Genomic DNA, 17,684 nt, shown 5'->3' with positions numbered 1-17,684 from the left:
CATATGTTCTTGATAAAGGAGAGTGGACATGATACATTGTTAAGCTCCTTCTGAGAGTTTAAATACACACAAACCACATATCAAGAATAGTTTATCCATTTTAAAAACTTACTTCTAGAACAGAGAACCTGCCTGGCAAAGTTAAACATGAAAATGTTAAATATTTGGGGACTTAGCTACAACCTTGCAAACAAAGCAAATAACTTTGCGTCTCTTACTTCTTCAAATGAGCAGTCTAGAATTACAATTGCCTCATTTAAAACAAAACCGGAATATGTTACTAGGACTGAACATAGCTCACTTCAAAGCATTATCTGTAGTACCTACAAGAAACAATAATGGTCTTTCTGTAAAGTGTTTTTTTTTTTTTTTTTTTTTAAGAGCTGAACACTTACATTACATCTGGTGTTTAGTTTTCTTGTTCTATATGCATACAGCCTTCATAAATTAGTTCTTCGGCCATAACCTTTACTGGAATGCTAGTCTGAAGACATCAGTCTTCATGACTGGTGTGTGCAGTTTTCTGGTTCTTCTCCCAAATGGGTTGGAGAAGGGAGAGAACCATGACAAAACAAAAATTCAGACTACTGTCTTGAAGAGAGAGAGAGAGAGAGAGAGAGAGGAGGAAAAAAAGCTTCAAAACCAATACTACTACTACTAATAAAGAATCAAAAGTAGAAAGAATAAAACTATATTAAATTCCTTCTCAAGATTTCACCTTTAGAAGTTTCAAACTATACATATTTTACTTGATTCCCATTTAGGGCAATGAAAAGATGTTTTGCCTAGTTGGACGCCTTGATATTGCTAATGTTAACATTGGGAGTGGAGGAAAACTCATAGTCTTTTAGTCTCGAGCAGAAATTTAATATGATACTGCAATAACATGAGAGAGTCTTCAAGCTTTGTCATTGTACCCTTTGCCCTGATGAGAGATGAGGAGGAATCACCTGAAGATGCAATTCATAATATTCAAAGGAGACCCAGAAGGTAAAAAGAGACTTAGCACTCTCTTCCTATTTATTAAAAGCTTTTCCTTTAAAATCATTGTTTCAATGCACTTGTTAGTGTACTGTATGATCTTTATCTCTTCCAAATCCCATCAAAAAACCCATGGCCCAATTTCATAAGATGCTGAGTACAGTATAGTTTTCATTGACTTGAAACACTATAGTGAATGCTAAACACTTCTGGCTCATTTTGACTGCTGTACCAACTATTTTATAAATCCACTAAAAACATTATAATATCGTAAACCTATATGTAGAGAGTTCAGATTGTGGACCCTGGGTCTAATCTCTAGATCATAGAATGCAATTACAGAATTCAGGTAAGACAGAGGATAGGGGAAAGTAAAAATTAAAGGAGTGTAAATTTTCATGTGAGAGATCCTTCCTTAGAGTTTCATTTGGCTGTCTGGCAAACTGCAAGGGTTTGTGCAGCACCTTGGCAAAAAGTCCCTCCATCCTAGAAAGCGTGGAATGATTTGATCACATGGAAGAATAACTTTCTGACATGCTTTTGTGCTTATTCCATCCCTGACACCGTGAAATACTTCTGATAATCTTTGTCAAATTTTCTCTTTTCTAGACTGAGATAGGGAAAGATCAGAACTACATGTAGCATTCAAAAAGTGAAAACCCACAGATTTCTAGATTGACATAGTAGGGTGTTTTTTTTGTTTGTTTGTTTTTCTTTTTTTAAATATTCTATTTGTTATTTTTACCACCTTGAGCTGATTAATCAGAGAGCTGTTCAGGGTGAGATCTCTCTTTTCAGGGGTAATAGCTAATAAAAATTGAACTAAGTATATATTACTTTTTCTGCTCTGTACTCATCAACGCCAAGTGGCATTTGCTGTTTATAGTCCATGCACTAAACAGAATGAAATCCTTTTGCAGATGGTTCCCCACCAGTTTTCCCTTTGACTCTCTTTAGGAGTTCTGCATTATCTACAAGTTTTGTCATTTTGCTATTCAACTCCATTTTACAGATTACAAAGGAGCTGAACACTACACACACCAGCACAGTTCTTCGGGAGAATCAGCATTTGTGGCTCTCCAAGCAGGGAAGAATTTATGACTTATCCATAGAAGACATGGTCTGCTAACTGAAAAGCAGACAGCAGCTGCAGATAATTTCTTCTTCTGTCTTCTATATTTATTTTTTATTATTACTATTTTTGTAAAATTCATCATGGAGGGTTCCCAAAGATGCATGGAGTATTGGCTTTGTGCTCAGTCACCATATATAGCTATTTGAATGAGGCAATGCTTTCCCAGGTACCATAACATCTATGAGTCCGTCTGTCCTGAATTATTTCTGAAGGACTCAAGTAGAATTTCAGAGCTGTAATGGGTGTTCAAGCTGCTTTCAGTTTATTTAATTCCTAAGTTCAGACATCAGCCCCAGCTAACGCAGTTCTTCAGAATATGCTTAAGCCTTACTCAAATCTTGTGGTGTTAATCATATGCTTAGATGCTTTTCCTAAATTAAGTTTTATTTCATTTAAATAATTAATTTAATCTTAATGTGTTTAAAGTAATAGTGTTATTGGATGCTTTTGGCAGTCCCCAAATAACCTGAAACATCATTCAGATGAAATAGGGAACACTATTAAGTTGGCCTTTGCCCTTTCCAATAAGCAGACACTCCATACAGAAGATAAAGTTTCTATATATCTGTAACGTCAGTCAGTGGAACTGAGGCTATAAACCTCTATTACACTAACGGAGGCATTTTCACACAGGTGTTGCAATCCCAGAGTGGCGATGCTTTTCTGATGAAGCTTTAATAAATCATTCTACCATAAGCAACATATGTCTTTCTACTTCCCCCACATTGTAGCCAGATGACCTGTAGCTATTAAGAACATGAGGAGAGCTTTATACAAACCACCCATATAGCTCACCTGGAACTTTTTGTCTCTAAGTACAAGTTTTCTGAATTTAAAATGGGATTACAAGCAGACTGGATCTCTGTATTTTTTAGATCTATCTTTAGTCTCCAAAGTTTCCTCTTAAAAAGAAAACAACATCAGTTTGACAATTAAAATGCAGTCAGATGTCGCAAACCTTTGATAAAGGCTAGGAGAAAGTTTAGGCTATTTACCCCAACACCAACCATATGCTGTCCTGGCTCCCTCCTACTTTTCTGCAGTTGCACATTTTTATACAGATGAGAAGGTCTCTACGAAGTGGTGAAATTCTGGTACTTCATCACAAGGAGATTGAAGAGTGCGCAGGATACTGAGTTATGTACAAACTGAAGACGATCTCAGTTCCAAAATACACAGCTGTTGTGTGGGAAAGTGTCACTCTAACTTCATAGCTGAGCATCTGAGACACAGAAACACTCAGAGACTTTGCCAAATTCACATTATAAAGGAATTAGCTTTGTACATTTAGTAACATTAGATTAAATCATCTGACCATATTTTCTCCTTGCCAACAAGTTTGCTATTGCAGAGATCAATAGGACTAAACTGAAGTTGGAGCACAGAACAGCTGCTCTTCTGATGATGAGTGAAACCCATCAACCTCACGTTAATGTAGTTGTATAAAGGTATCGAAGTGCACAGTATTGAGTAAAGATGGTCCAGACAGAACAGGTACAGTCTTTGCAGCAAAATGAGAAACATGTGAAGTAGTGTTACAAATGACAGAAAATTAACTCACCACCACAGGAGAATATGAGCAACATAGTAAGATAGGACCTGGTCAGCTCTCTGTAACTCCAACACTGCCATACAGCTCTGCAAAATAGAATAGTCTGCAGAATGGGCCAAAAAAAATCTCAAAGCACAAGAGCTGTAAGCAAAACAAGGAAGATGAACTTTGCAGCCTTCTTTGGGTGAAACTCTAATCAATTTTAATGGGAATTTTCTCTGCTTCTGAGTCTCTCCTTAGAAGAAAAAAAATAACTGCAAAGAGGAAGCTTTCTTCCCATGGACCAACTGGTGTCAAGGCCTTTTAATATGTTTTAAACGTTATGAGGTGCTGAATAGTTTGAATAATTTAAAACGCCCCAAATGCAAAGAAATATCGCATCTGTGTGCATGGTTATGGGTCATTTAGGATTATGCAGTAAGAACGTAAATGAGTTCAAAGAGAAACAACCATGGCTGCTGAATGGAAATAGCTTGTGCTAATTGCTCCACATACCCCAGTAAGCTCCTAAAATGTGCCCTCATTCCCTATCCTTCTCTTCCTCTCCATTTTTGGTGATTCTGAATCAAGATATCTATCAGGTATTGCTAAATGAAGCAGCTGCTTTAAGTCTGTGAATGGGTTTAGAAGCATGCCAGGAGTCCTGACAGGACCAGTGTTCATTTCAGAACAGCAGCAATGTCTGCTACAGGAAACAATGTTTTAAAAAAACAGTCCCAAGTTTTGTTGTGATGTGAGAGCTGTCAGAACAGGAGCAGTTCATTCATTTCCACTTCAACGGGACAGCCTGATTTACTGTGTTTGCTGCTACTTTTTTCCATAAATTTCATTTGGCAGCACTAGAAGAAAGACTCAAACAATGTAGTTTAACACAAGAAAAACAAAATGTTGGGAAACTGTCTCCTCTCTTCACATCAAAAACCTGTCAGCTTTTAATGCCTGAGAAATATCTTTACTTTCGGTTGTGAATCCCCCATGCAGTCACCACTCAGAAAGGTGGAAAAGATTGCTTAGACCAAGTGCATAGACGAGGAAACCCCCTGACATGTACAGGGTGAAATTTCACTCTGCCGTAAGCAAAATGTTTATGTCCCTACTTTGGAGGAAAACTATATATATTTAGCTGTTTTATCTGACAGAATTGATTACGGAATCCAAATACTCTGAGCAACAGCTTGTCTGCAACATCAGCAGGTCAAAAAACTCTGCTGATACCAAAAACAAACAAACAAACAAAAAAATAAAAACAAACAAACAAAAAACCACAAACCAAAACAAAAAACTAAACTGCATCAATAATCTACAGAGAGCAATGATCCCTTCATAACAATGATGTTTGGCTTTTGAATTGGCAGTCACTTTTTAAAGACAACAATGTACTCTGCTTCTTGCCTTTCTCAAGGCAATCATCATCATTCACTGCAATAACACACACACACAAAAACTATTTTTCCATTGCATATTATTTCTGGAAGACTGAAAGATTATTATTTTTTCTCTTACCAATGTGAAGTTTCTATCTTAGTATAATGTGAAGTGATTTTACATGTCACCAAATACATGTGGCCCAACCCTCTCACAGGAGCTAAGCCACTGACCAAGACAGCTTGCTTGTATGTTCATATCTTCCTGGCTTGGAGACACTATTCCCCAACGTGCAATACCAATACATGCTATCTGTAGGTAAGGAATCTATATAAACAGTGTGAATGACCTACTGTTGAAAATTAATAGAAAAATAAGTGCTCACTGTACTCAAAACACACAGCAATATTCTTGGAGCTCTGAAGTTTGTAACTAAGGGAAGCAATCCTCATCTGTAGTCTGAGGTGGTAGCAAAATGTCTTTGCTTTGAATGAATGTGCCCCTGCTTTATCAACTTCCAGCCACACAAGATTATTTTCCTGCAATTTAGCACTCAGTCAGTGGCCACAGAAAATGCTAAAACTGGGTTTTGTTGCTGAATTAACTGCACAGTTGTATGTTCGTGTACAGTCTGTCTGCTGATAGTGATGAATGCTGCTGGCAAAGGAAATGGTCTGGAGAGGTTATAAAAATTCTCCTCACTTGTATGTACTGCTTCTTTGTTAATGCTGCTTTGCAGAGCTGGCAACCACAATGAGCATGAAATGTCATTTGTTTTACATTTCATTAAAAAGTAGGACTGATGAGATGACAAATTGGTAATAAAATGCAATGTTGGATTGTTAAGATATGAATACTTTGGACAGCCTAAACATCTAGAATTTCTTCTTGCACTGTTTATTCTGTAATGTGCAACTTACTGCTAGGCATTAAATAATTAAGACATCCATACAGAAGCCCATTACAAACTGCTCCTCAGCAACTTTCAATGATGTTTTTATCCTATAACCGTCTGCAAAAAATAAGCTTCCCAAGCTTAACATATATACTTTTTAATAACAGCTTAGCAGAGATAACTCATACAGTACAAACTGTATGAGTTTAAACTGTATGAGCATATAAACTGCTGTGTTTAAAATAAAAATAAAAATCAAGGGCTGAACAGCAACCGTTTAAGAGAGAAAATCCTCGAACTACTAACTGAAATACTAAATAAATTGATGTGGCTATGAATTTCTAGCTCAACAGTTCAGAATAAATATTTACAGACCTGCTGAGTTCAAGAGAAATTTTGCGGGCTTGCCTCTCCTTTTTAATGCTTTCTCTCAAAACTAAAAGTGCTGTGATCTTGGTAAGAACAACACACACGTGCACTCAAAATATAGCTATATTTGTTTATGTTGTGAAAAAAGTGCTTACTCTGCATATGCTTTCAATCGAACTCCACTTAACTGCAGTTGCTGGCATTCCTGTTGAGATTGAACAAATCCGACTTAATGCTTTCCATTAAACCTGTGGGTAATAGTCTCCTGAGCAGACAAATCTTTGTCTACAATTCTGTCCATTAGCATATCCCAACATGAATACAGACTAGCTTTTGTGTCAAGGCACTGAGGACCTACTTCTGCTATTCTGTTTTCATTGAGTGATGCTCTAAATCCAACAGCAGTCACCTAGATATTGGTAACATTTTTATTTATCGGAAATCTTAACTTTCTCTTCAAAAATCAGAAAGTATTTATCTCCAAGAAGGATAGGATCACATCTAAGGTAGTGGATGGGAACTGAACTTCTGGAATGCACAGTTCAATGCTGAATCCAGGCATGTATTTCTGTATGATCTTGTACAAACCAATAGATCTCACTATGCTTCAGTACTCCAAACAAATGTCACAGAGGATAACAACAACTATTTTCTCTGTTGTTTTAGCTAGAAAGGTCATCAGAGAAAGGACCAACTCTAGACTGGCCTATGTACATGTTAAACGCTATCTGCAAACATACAGTAAGATTCCCATTCATTTATGCTGTTTCAGTGGTACCATGAAATAAGCAAAAATCAATACCATTTACCATAGTTCTTTAATTTGTATTTCCAAGATTTTATCATATTTTTTCTTCCAGTGCCCTGGCTTTTATCATCACTTTGTTATGAAATATTTATATCTGCCTTCCTGCAGAGACAAACTGCTGAGTTATTCTCTTATAAAGCAACACCAGAACTTACATAAGCTGAAGAATCAAGCTTAAGTATATTTAACTCTTGTTCCAGGGTGCTCCCAGAACAAAAAATTCTTAATTCATTGTTTGTCTGATGAGTATGGGAATGTGATACAAATGATACAAGATGCCAGATACTACTAAAAGTTATAAACTTTTAGTATGCATCACACTAATATTCTAAAGTTTTGCAAAACCAATAAAATAGTACCTGCAGCATAACTATAGGCCTGCTTGTATATTACGGGGCACTTAGAAAGAACAGCAGCCTCTCAGGCCCCACAGTTACAATTTGAGACTCTACTGTACAGCTACAAGAAAATTACCATTCTAATTGATTCAACATGAGTCAGGAAAGCACAGAAATGGATGAAATAAGATCAATTATTCTGTCACCAACAGCCAAGTGACCATAAGCAGAATTATTTAATTTGTTATTCTTTGAGTCCCCATTTTCTTTGGACCACATGTGAGGATTGTTGTCATCTTTAACTGAAAATTTCTTGTATATGCTACATATTAGCATAGTATTTCACTAAGCTCAACTGTTATACTTGTAACGAGCAATATATTCCATAGAGTAACATTCACTGAAGTACTGTGAAAAGGTGCAGAAAAGCAAGGGAAATGCAGAAATACTGATAAAAAAAATTATTTCCTCATTTCACCTCATTCCACACATGAATTACAAAAATCTCTATAAAGCAACAACGACATGCAAAGCTGACTTGGAATTTGCACCAGCTTTAGGCAAAGCTTTTTTGAAGACAAGGATTGCTTTGTTCTGTCTGGCTGCAGGTTTACAGCAATGCATTGATTTACAGAGAATAAGACTATCTTCATCACCAGAAAGTCTAGAAAAAGATTTTTATTTTTGTTTTAATGTAACGGTTCTGGGTGTTCACTCTCATGCATAATCATGCATAGTCCTACAAGCCCTTTGAAGAAGAAAAGCAAAAGAGCCTAGATCATCTCTAGAATCTCAGTATAACACATCCTTAATGTGGGAAGGGTAGCCCAGATGTCAGATTAATAACTTGTGAGTCAAGAAGAATGATTTAATTCCCTGCTCTTCCTCTGATTTGTAGCAAGCCTTGGAGAAGTCACTGGGAGTTAAATTCACAGGAATTTGAAGGCCCTGATTCCAGGAACATCTCTAATTCCATATTCAGTAACTAAATGCAGAAACTTGGAAATGAGGTCCTTGGGAAATTGGTCACTGAAGAAGCCGGTCATATTCCATCCTGTATCATAAAGAATTAGAGAAAGTTCCATCCAACATAACCAAAAAAAAAAAAAAGGCAGTTACTGACAGACAATAACTTCTGTCAGATTTCCTAGTATAAATTCAATATATTTGGGCCTTGATTCAACAATTCAAGACCCTTATACTTGACTGGTTATCTCAGGGATGACAAGTCAGTGGAATACCTCGATTTTCCAGCTCCTACTAGTGCAGAGAGCTTTCACACATAACCTCTGACAGCAATAACAGTGGCAGCATCTCCTCCTCATCAAGCACTACCCCAATGTGTCAACATCTCTCCTCTTCCAGAGGTTATTTCCTCCACATGAGAGAAGTACATATAGATTACAGTATATTCACATGTGATATTGAACTATGAACTGGGATTTCTTTGGGCTTAAAAACCATGATGAAGGCAGGTTTGTCCCCAGACACTATGCAGTGAGCTCTGGCAGCTATGGCACAGAAATATGTGCTATTTCAGGCACACACTAGAGATTCAGTAACCTCTAACGATGTATTGATAACATCCTACAGACTGAACATTGAAAACTGAACTGAACACCTATGGAAGTAAAACCTTAATCAACTAGAAAATTTATTTATTTATTTATTTTAGTAGAAAAAGAAGTTTATAGACACAAAGAGCTTACAGGATAGTGAAGACATTTTTCTTGAAATTACTACCTAGTGTACATCAAAATTTTCTTCAAGCCTGCTTGCAGATCTGGTCTCTATTCTGTGAAATCAGTATAACTATTTCCCTACCTTGAAGGAGGAAAGAGCACTGAGCACTCAGGAATTAAATATATTTAAACTCAGGTAAAATCCGTAGCAGTAAATTTGCTCTGAAGTCAAAGTGCCATGGTTAGTACATTTTCATACCTGTTGGCAGCAGCATCAGCAGAGTCACTGCTGTTCAATGGTTCCATGTTATCCGTCCAGGATATCATTTTCACAAGAAATACTCTCTGAGGAAGAATTCAGAGCATTTTACTGAGACTGAAGTCTCAGAAAAAGAAGGACATAGTAAGAGTCTACAGGCTGCTTTACAGTAGATTATCCTTTTATATTGATATAATTTACCTGGTTCCTTCATACTATAGGTCATACCAGTTCACCTTAAAGGTTTTCTCCTACCTGCCCCAACTTGTGCTCTTTGAGCCTGCTTGTTACACCAAGCAGCTTCCTCCAGCAGTGAGACTGAAACATTTATTTAAATAAGGAAGCACAACACTACATGATGAGCGTTATTGCCAATGGAGTTGACCACAACAAAGACATGAACTAGCTCAGAAGAGGGAAGGAGACTAGCCTGGAAAAGATGATGTTATTTTTCAAATTAAAAGCAGAATTGAAAAATCTAATTAAACTTAACTGAAATTTGAGAGATTCACAATTAACCGTCATGGGACAAGAGAAATAAGAAGAATTATACTGACTGCTTCTCTGATTTTTGTTTAAGGACTACAGAAAAATGGCAAGCTCAGAAGTCCCTACCGAAGAACTCTACTGTCTTCAAGATCAACCCTAAGCATATTCTTATGGGTAAATCCTTAAATAACCACACTTGCCTTTCTTAGCTGATCCAAAGCCATGCATTCCGATAACACATAACAGTAGTGGGTGATCCCAAAACAGATATCTACAATAAAATTCCCAGAATCAAAAGTTTGTTGTTCTCCCTTCCCCTCATCTCAAACTGGGAGCAGGTAGATTCAATTAAATCACACGATTTTTATTGTCTTGTTCCTCATGGGATTTTAATTGCATCCATCTAAAAATCCAAAACAATTGGGAGCATGTTAAAGTAAAGACAGAAAGAAAAGTTACTGGCCAAGAGCAGCACAAATGCATGTTCTGGCTTCAGTTAAAACAATGTTTGTTTATGTAGATACAACACAAAATCAGAGATTCTCTCTAGCTCATATGTAAATTAGTTGAAGGGCTCTAAAGTCATCCTTACTAGTTTCATTATTATTATTAAAAACAAAAACAAACAAACAAACACCCTGATTTTTATGTTCCTTTACAGTAATTTCCAACAAGTCAACCAAGAACGGGAGCCAGTCTTCCTGCCATTGCACAGAGTAGCTCCTGTTCACAAATTATTCTAGATAAACAATTAAGATGGGCAAGGAGATAGAAAGCAAACAGAATAATATATATGATAGTGGCAAATAGCACATTTCTTCCATAATTTGGGGGTGGTGGGTTACTGAAAGCAGTCTCAATTACACACACACACACAAAATCAACATTGTGCTGAAAAATGGCAATTGAGGGTAGGGATACTGTATATCCAGTCTTCCCCCATCATGGCCTCTTTCCTGCTTAGAAATTTTGTCTGGGTGGAATTTCAGAATATTTAACGTTGTCTAGGATTTCTGAATGTCTGGCAGCTTGGAACAACTCTGCAAAAGGTCTGACCAAACTGAGCTGCCAAATATCCAGGGGTTTTGGCTGTTGCTTCAGCACGTGAACAGACCAATTGCAAGGGACAGTGGACTACGTCCAGTACTTTGGGAATCGTTGGACACACTGCACACATACTAAACAGAGAATCATTATGTACCAATATCTGGAAATTCCTGAATATAAACATGATGGCCATATGTGACAGGCAGACAGGTAAGGAGTGAATTTCTGAGCTGAAGAGATTGAGAGACAGAATTGGAGCTAACAGCACCACAACTGTCCAAAATCAAGAAATTTCTTGAGCAGTAACTCCTACCTCTGCAGGTTTTCCTGAAGGAAAAATAAGCAAGGAAAGAAGAAAGGAAAGCAAAGAAGGAAAAGGAAAGGAAAGAAGGAAAAATAAGCAAAAATAGGTGTCCCACACACGGGTGCTTGTATCATTTGATGAAGTGTCTTCGAATAATTCTGTATGCAGATAATGCCATATGGGAAAACAATTGTGACTGAATCCCACTTTAACCACTTCCCAGCAGGGCAGCCGTCTCCCATAAAAGCATGGATCTTTCCTGAGTTTCTTCCTCATAGAGCTTAGAACAGTCACCCCTCCAGGAAGTACAGATCCAAAACCACTGGCAGCTTCATGCAATTAGCTGCCTGGTATGCTTTGTAACAGAAAACATCTCATGCCAACAGCAAAGGATTTTATGCCATGTCATCATCTTCTGTCATGATGTGGGCTTCTCTCATTTCAGATTCTGCCATCTCAAATCCAGACATACAATGTAATTAAGGCATACTTCTGGAGTGTCTGCTGACTGAAACTTGAAAATGGAACACGTGTTTGCAGCTCAAGTCCAAAGCAAAGGGCAAATGACAAAGGTTTTGCCATGAAAAGCTGGTACAGCAGCCAGAACATAACAGGTTGGTTAGATCTCAGTTTTTCCCTTAGAAGGCAGTCATTTTCTCCATTGCCTCTTGTTTCTCCCTGCCTGATCTCAGACAATTTCCTCAGGCTACATGTTTCAAAGAGTACCTGTGCAGCCAGCAGCAGCAAAAGCAGCTCAGACATTGGCAAGTTCACACATATCATTGGCCTTAACTATGATTCAAACAAACAGACACAGGTTGGGTGTTGCAGAAGAAGAATGACAGAAGGAAAACAAGAAAGAATGTTAACCACGGGCAGGATTTGACATTAACCTGGCTAGTCTTAATGTTTACCATTCAATTCCTTTATTTGAGGGTGGATGGAATGGGAACAGCAGGACAATAACTACTCGGTGGACATCAAGCTCTGAACTACATACCCCAACATCTGCACAAACTCTGAACTACATCTGTCAATACATGACTTCTAGCTTCCCCAGATTAGAATACCAGACTAGATTTAGTACTTTGACAACTTGGTTCTGGCAATGGACCATATATGATGGTTCACATGAAGCAGAAAAACAACCCACACTGCACTGTTGCCAATTGTGCAATGCTTTATCCAAGGAGAAAAATTCTTTCCTGACCCCTAGGCAATCAGTCTGTGGTCTGTAGCATGACATTTGGCTGTTCCTCTCAAGCAGAGCTGTAGCACAAGTATTCTTTAGGCTCGTAAAATTAATGACCATCAATATTACCCTCAAAAATTATACATACATGCAGCCAAAGCAGGTTGAATTAACTGCTAGCAGCAAGCAAATGCAGAGGTTAATATCACTCTGGACAGGGAAAGATTTGTTGGAAACTGACTTGTCAATTTTTACTGCTTGACACTCAGTGACGTTAGAGTAAAGAACAAGAAGTGTTCATGCTATAATTTTGATGTGCTCAGTCTGTTGCTGTTTAAGTTCAGCAAAATTATGTATGGGCAGCTAGTCACATAGTTACTCTGCTTCCACCTACACCATAAGCAGAAGTAGAGTAGACTCAGGGCAACATTCAAATAACTGCTAAGTTCTACAGTTCATCCAGTGACATACAGCTGCATTAGAAAGATACACAAAAATTATTCAATATTGCAAAGCATTCATAAATATTCCAGTGATTCCAGTTTCTCCATCAGAGAAACAAACAGCTTAAAACAGAGCCTGGTAACATTTTGGCATGCTCTCCTTTTCCAAAAGTATCTTAAAAAGTACTGACAGACAAGGTAGAATGCCTTAGCACAAGGCAGGGGTTACTTCCCTGAGCTGTTCATCTCACATAAGACATGCAATGGAGATCTGCCTGTCAATCAATTTCTAACAAATTGCGAACCTACAACACAATTTCAAAATAATCTGGGAAGATTTCCCCACCAAGCACCTCAGCAACTGACTGATGAACAACTTAGGTGTCCATGCAGCAGAGGTTAGGGGAGTGCCTAGGGAAGGTAACCTTGTTTTAGCCTAAGTGGTTCCAACCCTCAGTCAGATTTCCAGGCCAACATCATGTTCATGCACTTGCAAGTTGATAAGCTAACATTTTACCCTGAGATCACATTAGGAAACTGAGATTTGCAGTCAGACATAGATAAACTTGCTGAGATTTTAGCAAGAAAACCAGGGTGGTAGTGAGAGGAACAGAAAAAATATATTAATGTTAATGGCAATTCCAATTCCTTTCCACTTCCTGTTTCCTACATTTATGGGCTATTTCTCAATTTCTACTCTCTCCTTGATCTTCAATTGCCATTTCACACAATTTGTCTTACATGCTGTTGGAAAGAAAAGCAAAAGGTTTGACTCCAGTGCTCCCTCTTTCTTGTTCACTTAGTCAAAGTACAGGATCATCACAATAACAGATTTATATCCTGTCTCGGATTCTCAAAATGTTTGTTCTTTCTGATAAGACAGATTCCACTGCAGAGGAACTCTTTGAAGAAAATCTCCTGTCTAGCCATTTTTAAAACTTTTTATTTTTCTTTAGCCTAAGTCTAGTTTAATATTTATACTATGTGATGAAGCAGAGTATCAGCAACAGACCCTCATAACATCTGTAGCTTATTTTCCAGGATAGAAAAAACTAAGTATGTTCAGTAGCTACCTCTATTACTAAATCATATTAATTTCTGTCCTTCTGAACCTCTGGAACGTTGAAGTAATGGAAGAAACTACATTCTACAAAGTAGCTAAAGATGGTCCCAGATGATATGAGCTCTGAGGCTGCAATCTAGAAGGACTGCAGCTATTAAATGACGGTGTCCTTCCAAACTGTGGCATTGTGTCCCCCCTCTCCCGTCCATGTTACTAGACCAGGAACACAGTAAGACATTCATTTGGACCCAGCAGTTATAAACAACAGAACCAAACACAAGCTCCCCAAGCACATTACATTATAAACAACAGATCACACAAACTCAATTTTTATAGGTGGTATAATCATTATAAAACTTGTTTTTCTTGCACAAGATAGTAAGGAGAACATGCTGTGCTTGTATTACTCTGTATTTCCAATTATTATAATGTAGGTTGTTCTCCCTCCCCCGGATTTGCAAGCTTGTATCTCAGCCTCCAACTAGAGTTGATTCCAGGGAATTTGGAACTAATGCACAATGATAAAGATTGGCTGTTTTATGTCTACAGCTGTGTTGTATGCTTCTCAGCTGCATTAGCTGAGAGAGGCAAAACAAAGCTGCACTAAGCAAATACCAGACAATACTCAGTGCACAGCAAGAGGCTGAAGTGCCAAAGACAGTGGCTGTAATTACCTATCTTGGCTTGCCGAGCCATGGAATACAACATAAGGCAGTCTATCTGCCACAAAGTAATTGCAGATCTCATATGTATTTCAACAAAGCTGTAGTCTCAATGCTCAGCACTTAATAAAGCACTTTAAGCAATACAGGTTTACTTCATCTATTTGACATGCATTCAGTCAGTATATTATCATCTGCATTTTAAAGACAGAAAATTAAAAGATTCAGCCATTTTCATATAGCAAAAAAGCAGAAATGGAATTTAGATTTTCGTCAAGAGGTTCAATCCAGAACTTCCATCAAACCTTCATTCCTTCAAGGAACTTAAGTCGTTAAGTTTAATTAGTATTGAATTTGTGTATTTCACCCAAGCTACTAAAAACCCTGTGTAGTTTACCCTTCCCATGTTCAAAACAACTCTAAAAAGGGGATGGATATCTTTGAAGAACTAATATTTTAAAGCTAGGTCTGAAAAAAATATTCAAAACAGTGATGGCACTCTAACTTGTAAGACAGTCAATTTTACCACTGTTTTCTTTTGACAAATAATAAAAAGTCTGCAGAGTGAATGAAAAATTGGAAATACCCTACTTGAGTCTTTAATTAGGAAACATAAGAAATGTAAAACTAAAACTTAGCAACATCACAGAATTCAACTTTCATTTCACTGTACTGTTATTGCTAGTTGCGGTGCTGTCTGGAAGAACCAGTTGTGGTTAGAATAGTATTGTACACAGGTATCACATAAATAAAGTAGTAACATGCCATCTTTTTTTGCATAAATAAATAAGATATATATCAGATGCCCTCTACTGGCCCTCTGTTTAAGTTAGTTTCAGAAGTTATAAATTTCCCAAATTCCTTTTAGCCTTTTCTTTTGTTATCGTAAAGTTGCAGTTTCCTGCCTCTATCAGGGAAATCCCACCACTTCAAAGATTAGAACTGCATTCAGTTTGATGATATAGCTGTCAGCACTCAATCAGAGCATGACATGGACAGGAGGAAGCTGAAAGGGCTAAGAGGGAAAACTGACAGCCCCAGGAGAAAGATTTGGATCAAGGGAGAAGAAAGGAAGATAAACAGAACAAGTAAGAGGCCATACCAGGGTTGAAGCATGAAAAGAATATGGATGCTGGTAAGGACAATTCAGTGCCTCAGTTGTGAGGTGAAGGAGAGAACATGGGATCGACATATGCCCACGCTCTGCCAGTCTGTCCTCTGAAAATGCTTTTTCCTTTCAGATTAGCTACATGTATGGCAGGTGGTGCAGATACAAAAAAGTCGCAACTCTCTTGTACAGATTCATAGCTTAACTACCAAGAAGCACATGTAACACAGTTAGCTTTGTTCTACACGTAAAGCTTCAGAAATAGGCAACTTTGGGAAGCATGGAGATCGATATGCAGTAGGAGAACATGTGCTCTCTGATTAGAGACAGCTCCTGAGGCAGTTTTCCACTGATACTTAGCTCAGTGCCTAGCATGCTCATCTAGGTTAGCTCAGCACACTGTCAGGTTTTGCAACACTCTCCTCTACTCAGAAACAGACCTGTCACACTCCTGCCCTCTCAGGAATGGAAACACTGGTGTATTCTTCTTAAGTAAACGTCCCATATTGAAGAGGCAATTTCACTAGCTTTGCAGACTATGAGGTAGCCTCAGGAAAAGGTGCAACCAAACAAAGAAGCCCTCCACCATCTCCATTTCTTACCTTTCCCTCAAATCTTGCAGTGGCTCCCAGCTGCACCCGGATATTCCGAGGAGGAAGAGTAAATGCTGGTGCTTCAGCAGGAACTGAGGGGCTGAGTGTCAGGGAGGTTTTGGATACTCGAGTAGTTGTCACCAGTTTCACATCCCCCATGATGTGGACTGTAAAAGAGAAACACAAAGGGTAGTGTAGAATTTATGACCATTAATTACTTACAGTTGCAGCTAAGAACCAGATCAGAAGCAGATTGTTCTGTATGTATGCTATATGCATATACATAGAGTCTTCAGCCTGAAGAAAAAAGTGCTATTTTTTGGGTGGGGAGCTGAGACCCAAGAAGATTTCCTGGTGTGCCTACAGTTGTTACAGGGTCACAGCCTTGAACTGAACTCACTTTGAACCCTCCAGTCCCAGGCCAGCTCCTTAACCAAGGAGTCATCCTTTACAACTGCATTAAATTGTAATAACTTACTTCAGGAGGATATTTTTGCAATATGACTTTGATTTTCCTGGCCTGGAATACACCAAAATCAATAAGTCTCAAAAGCAGAGCCAGTGTTAAATAAGTCTTATGAAATAAAGAGACCAAGAGACCTCTGTTTGCACTGGAGTTAACTTGTGAGTGGGAATGTGGAAAATCTGATTTTTCATATCGTGCTTTCAAGATCTTAAGAAATATCTGGATATCTCCCTCCAAAGTACTGCTAGTACATAACAGATACTTTTGCTGAAATTCTAAGTCTCTGCTTTACTGCAAATCCTTCTACAGCACATAGACTAGTAAAATAGCACCAAATTTCTTGCTACAAAACTGTCACTTAAGAAATCTCATTATAGATATCTGCTTCAGAGGTGATTCTTCTGCTACACACCTCATACTTCCCTAAAGAAAGCAAAAAAAAAAAAAAAAAAAAAGGAAAAAAAGGAAAAAACACTATTATATTTGTTAAAAAGTAAAAGCTGAGGTTTTCCAGAAAAAAAAGAAATAGACGCTCACCCTCCTGCTAATTTCTTGAATCGTCTGCATAAATTAGAAGCCGCTCTGTAAAATGTCTATTTAATAGACAAGTTTAACAAAGAATAAAACTGAGAAATGGCTTGACTAACCAATAGATCATGTTGAACCTATGAAGAACACTGGCCTTGCAACAGTCTTTTTGATCTCAAGACCACTGCATATTTGCAGCTTCTGCAACCAACAACAGAACCTATTCCATGAGTTTTCCCTTGCAACTCTTTCTGAAAACCTCCAGCTTTTCTCTGAGTACAGAGGCTGAGAAGAGCATTTTTCAAAACTGACTAGACAATTTAGGAACACAAACCTCATTTATTTCTATTACGACGTATACTCTGCTGTCATGTGTGCTTCTGAAAGCCAGTCTGAGAACATAAT

At 37.9% G+C, this 17,684-nt stretch overlaps 1 protein-coding gene across 1 annotated transcript in view; it reads right to left on the bottom strand.

Annotated features, from left to right (window-relative positions):
- The window catches only part of MYLK (myosin light chain kinase), a 147,210-nt gene extending 130,766 nt beyond the window's left edge, over positions 1 to 16,444 (bottom strand). Inside the window, 1 exon segment of the mRNA XM_035536847.1 lies at positions 16,295 to 16,444. Within this exon segment, the coding sequence (XP_035392740.1) occupies positions 16,295 to 16,444 (150 nt within the window).
- Positions 16,445 to 17,684: the final 1,240 nt, after the last annotated feature.

This window comes from Cygnus atratus, chromosome 6 (assembly GCF_013377495.2).
Source record: "Cygnus atratus isolate AKBS03 ecotype Queensland, Australia chromosome 6, CAtr_DNAZoo_HiC_assembly, whole genome shotgun sequence".
NCBI classification, from domain to species: Eukaryota; Metazoa; Chordata; class Aves; order Anseriformes; family Anatidae; genus Cygnus; species Cygnus atratus.
The sequence above is the reverse complement of the archived record's forward strand: the minus strand, read 5'-3'. Positions and strand labels throughout refer to the sequence as shown.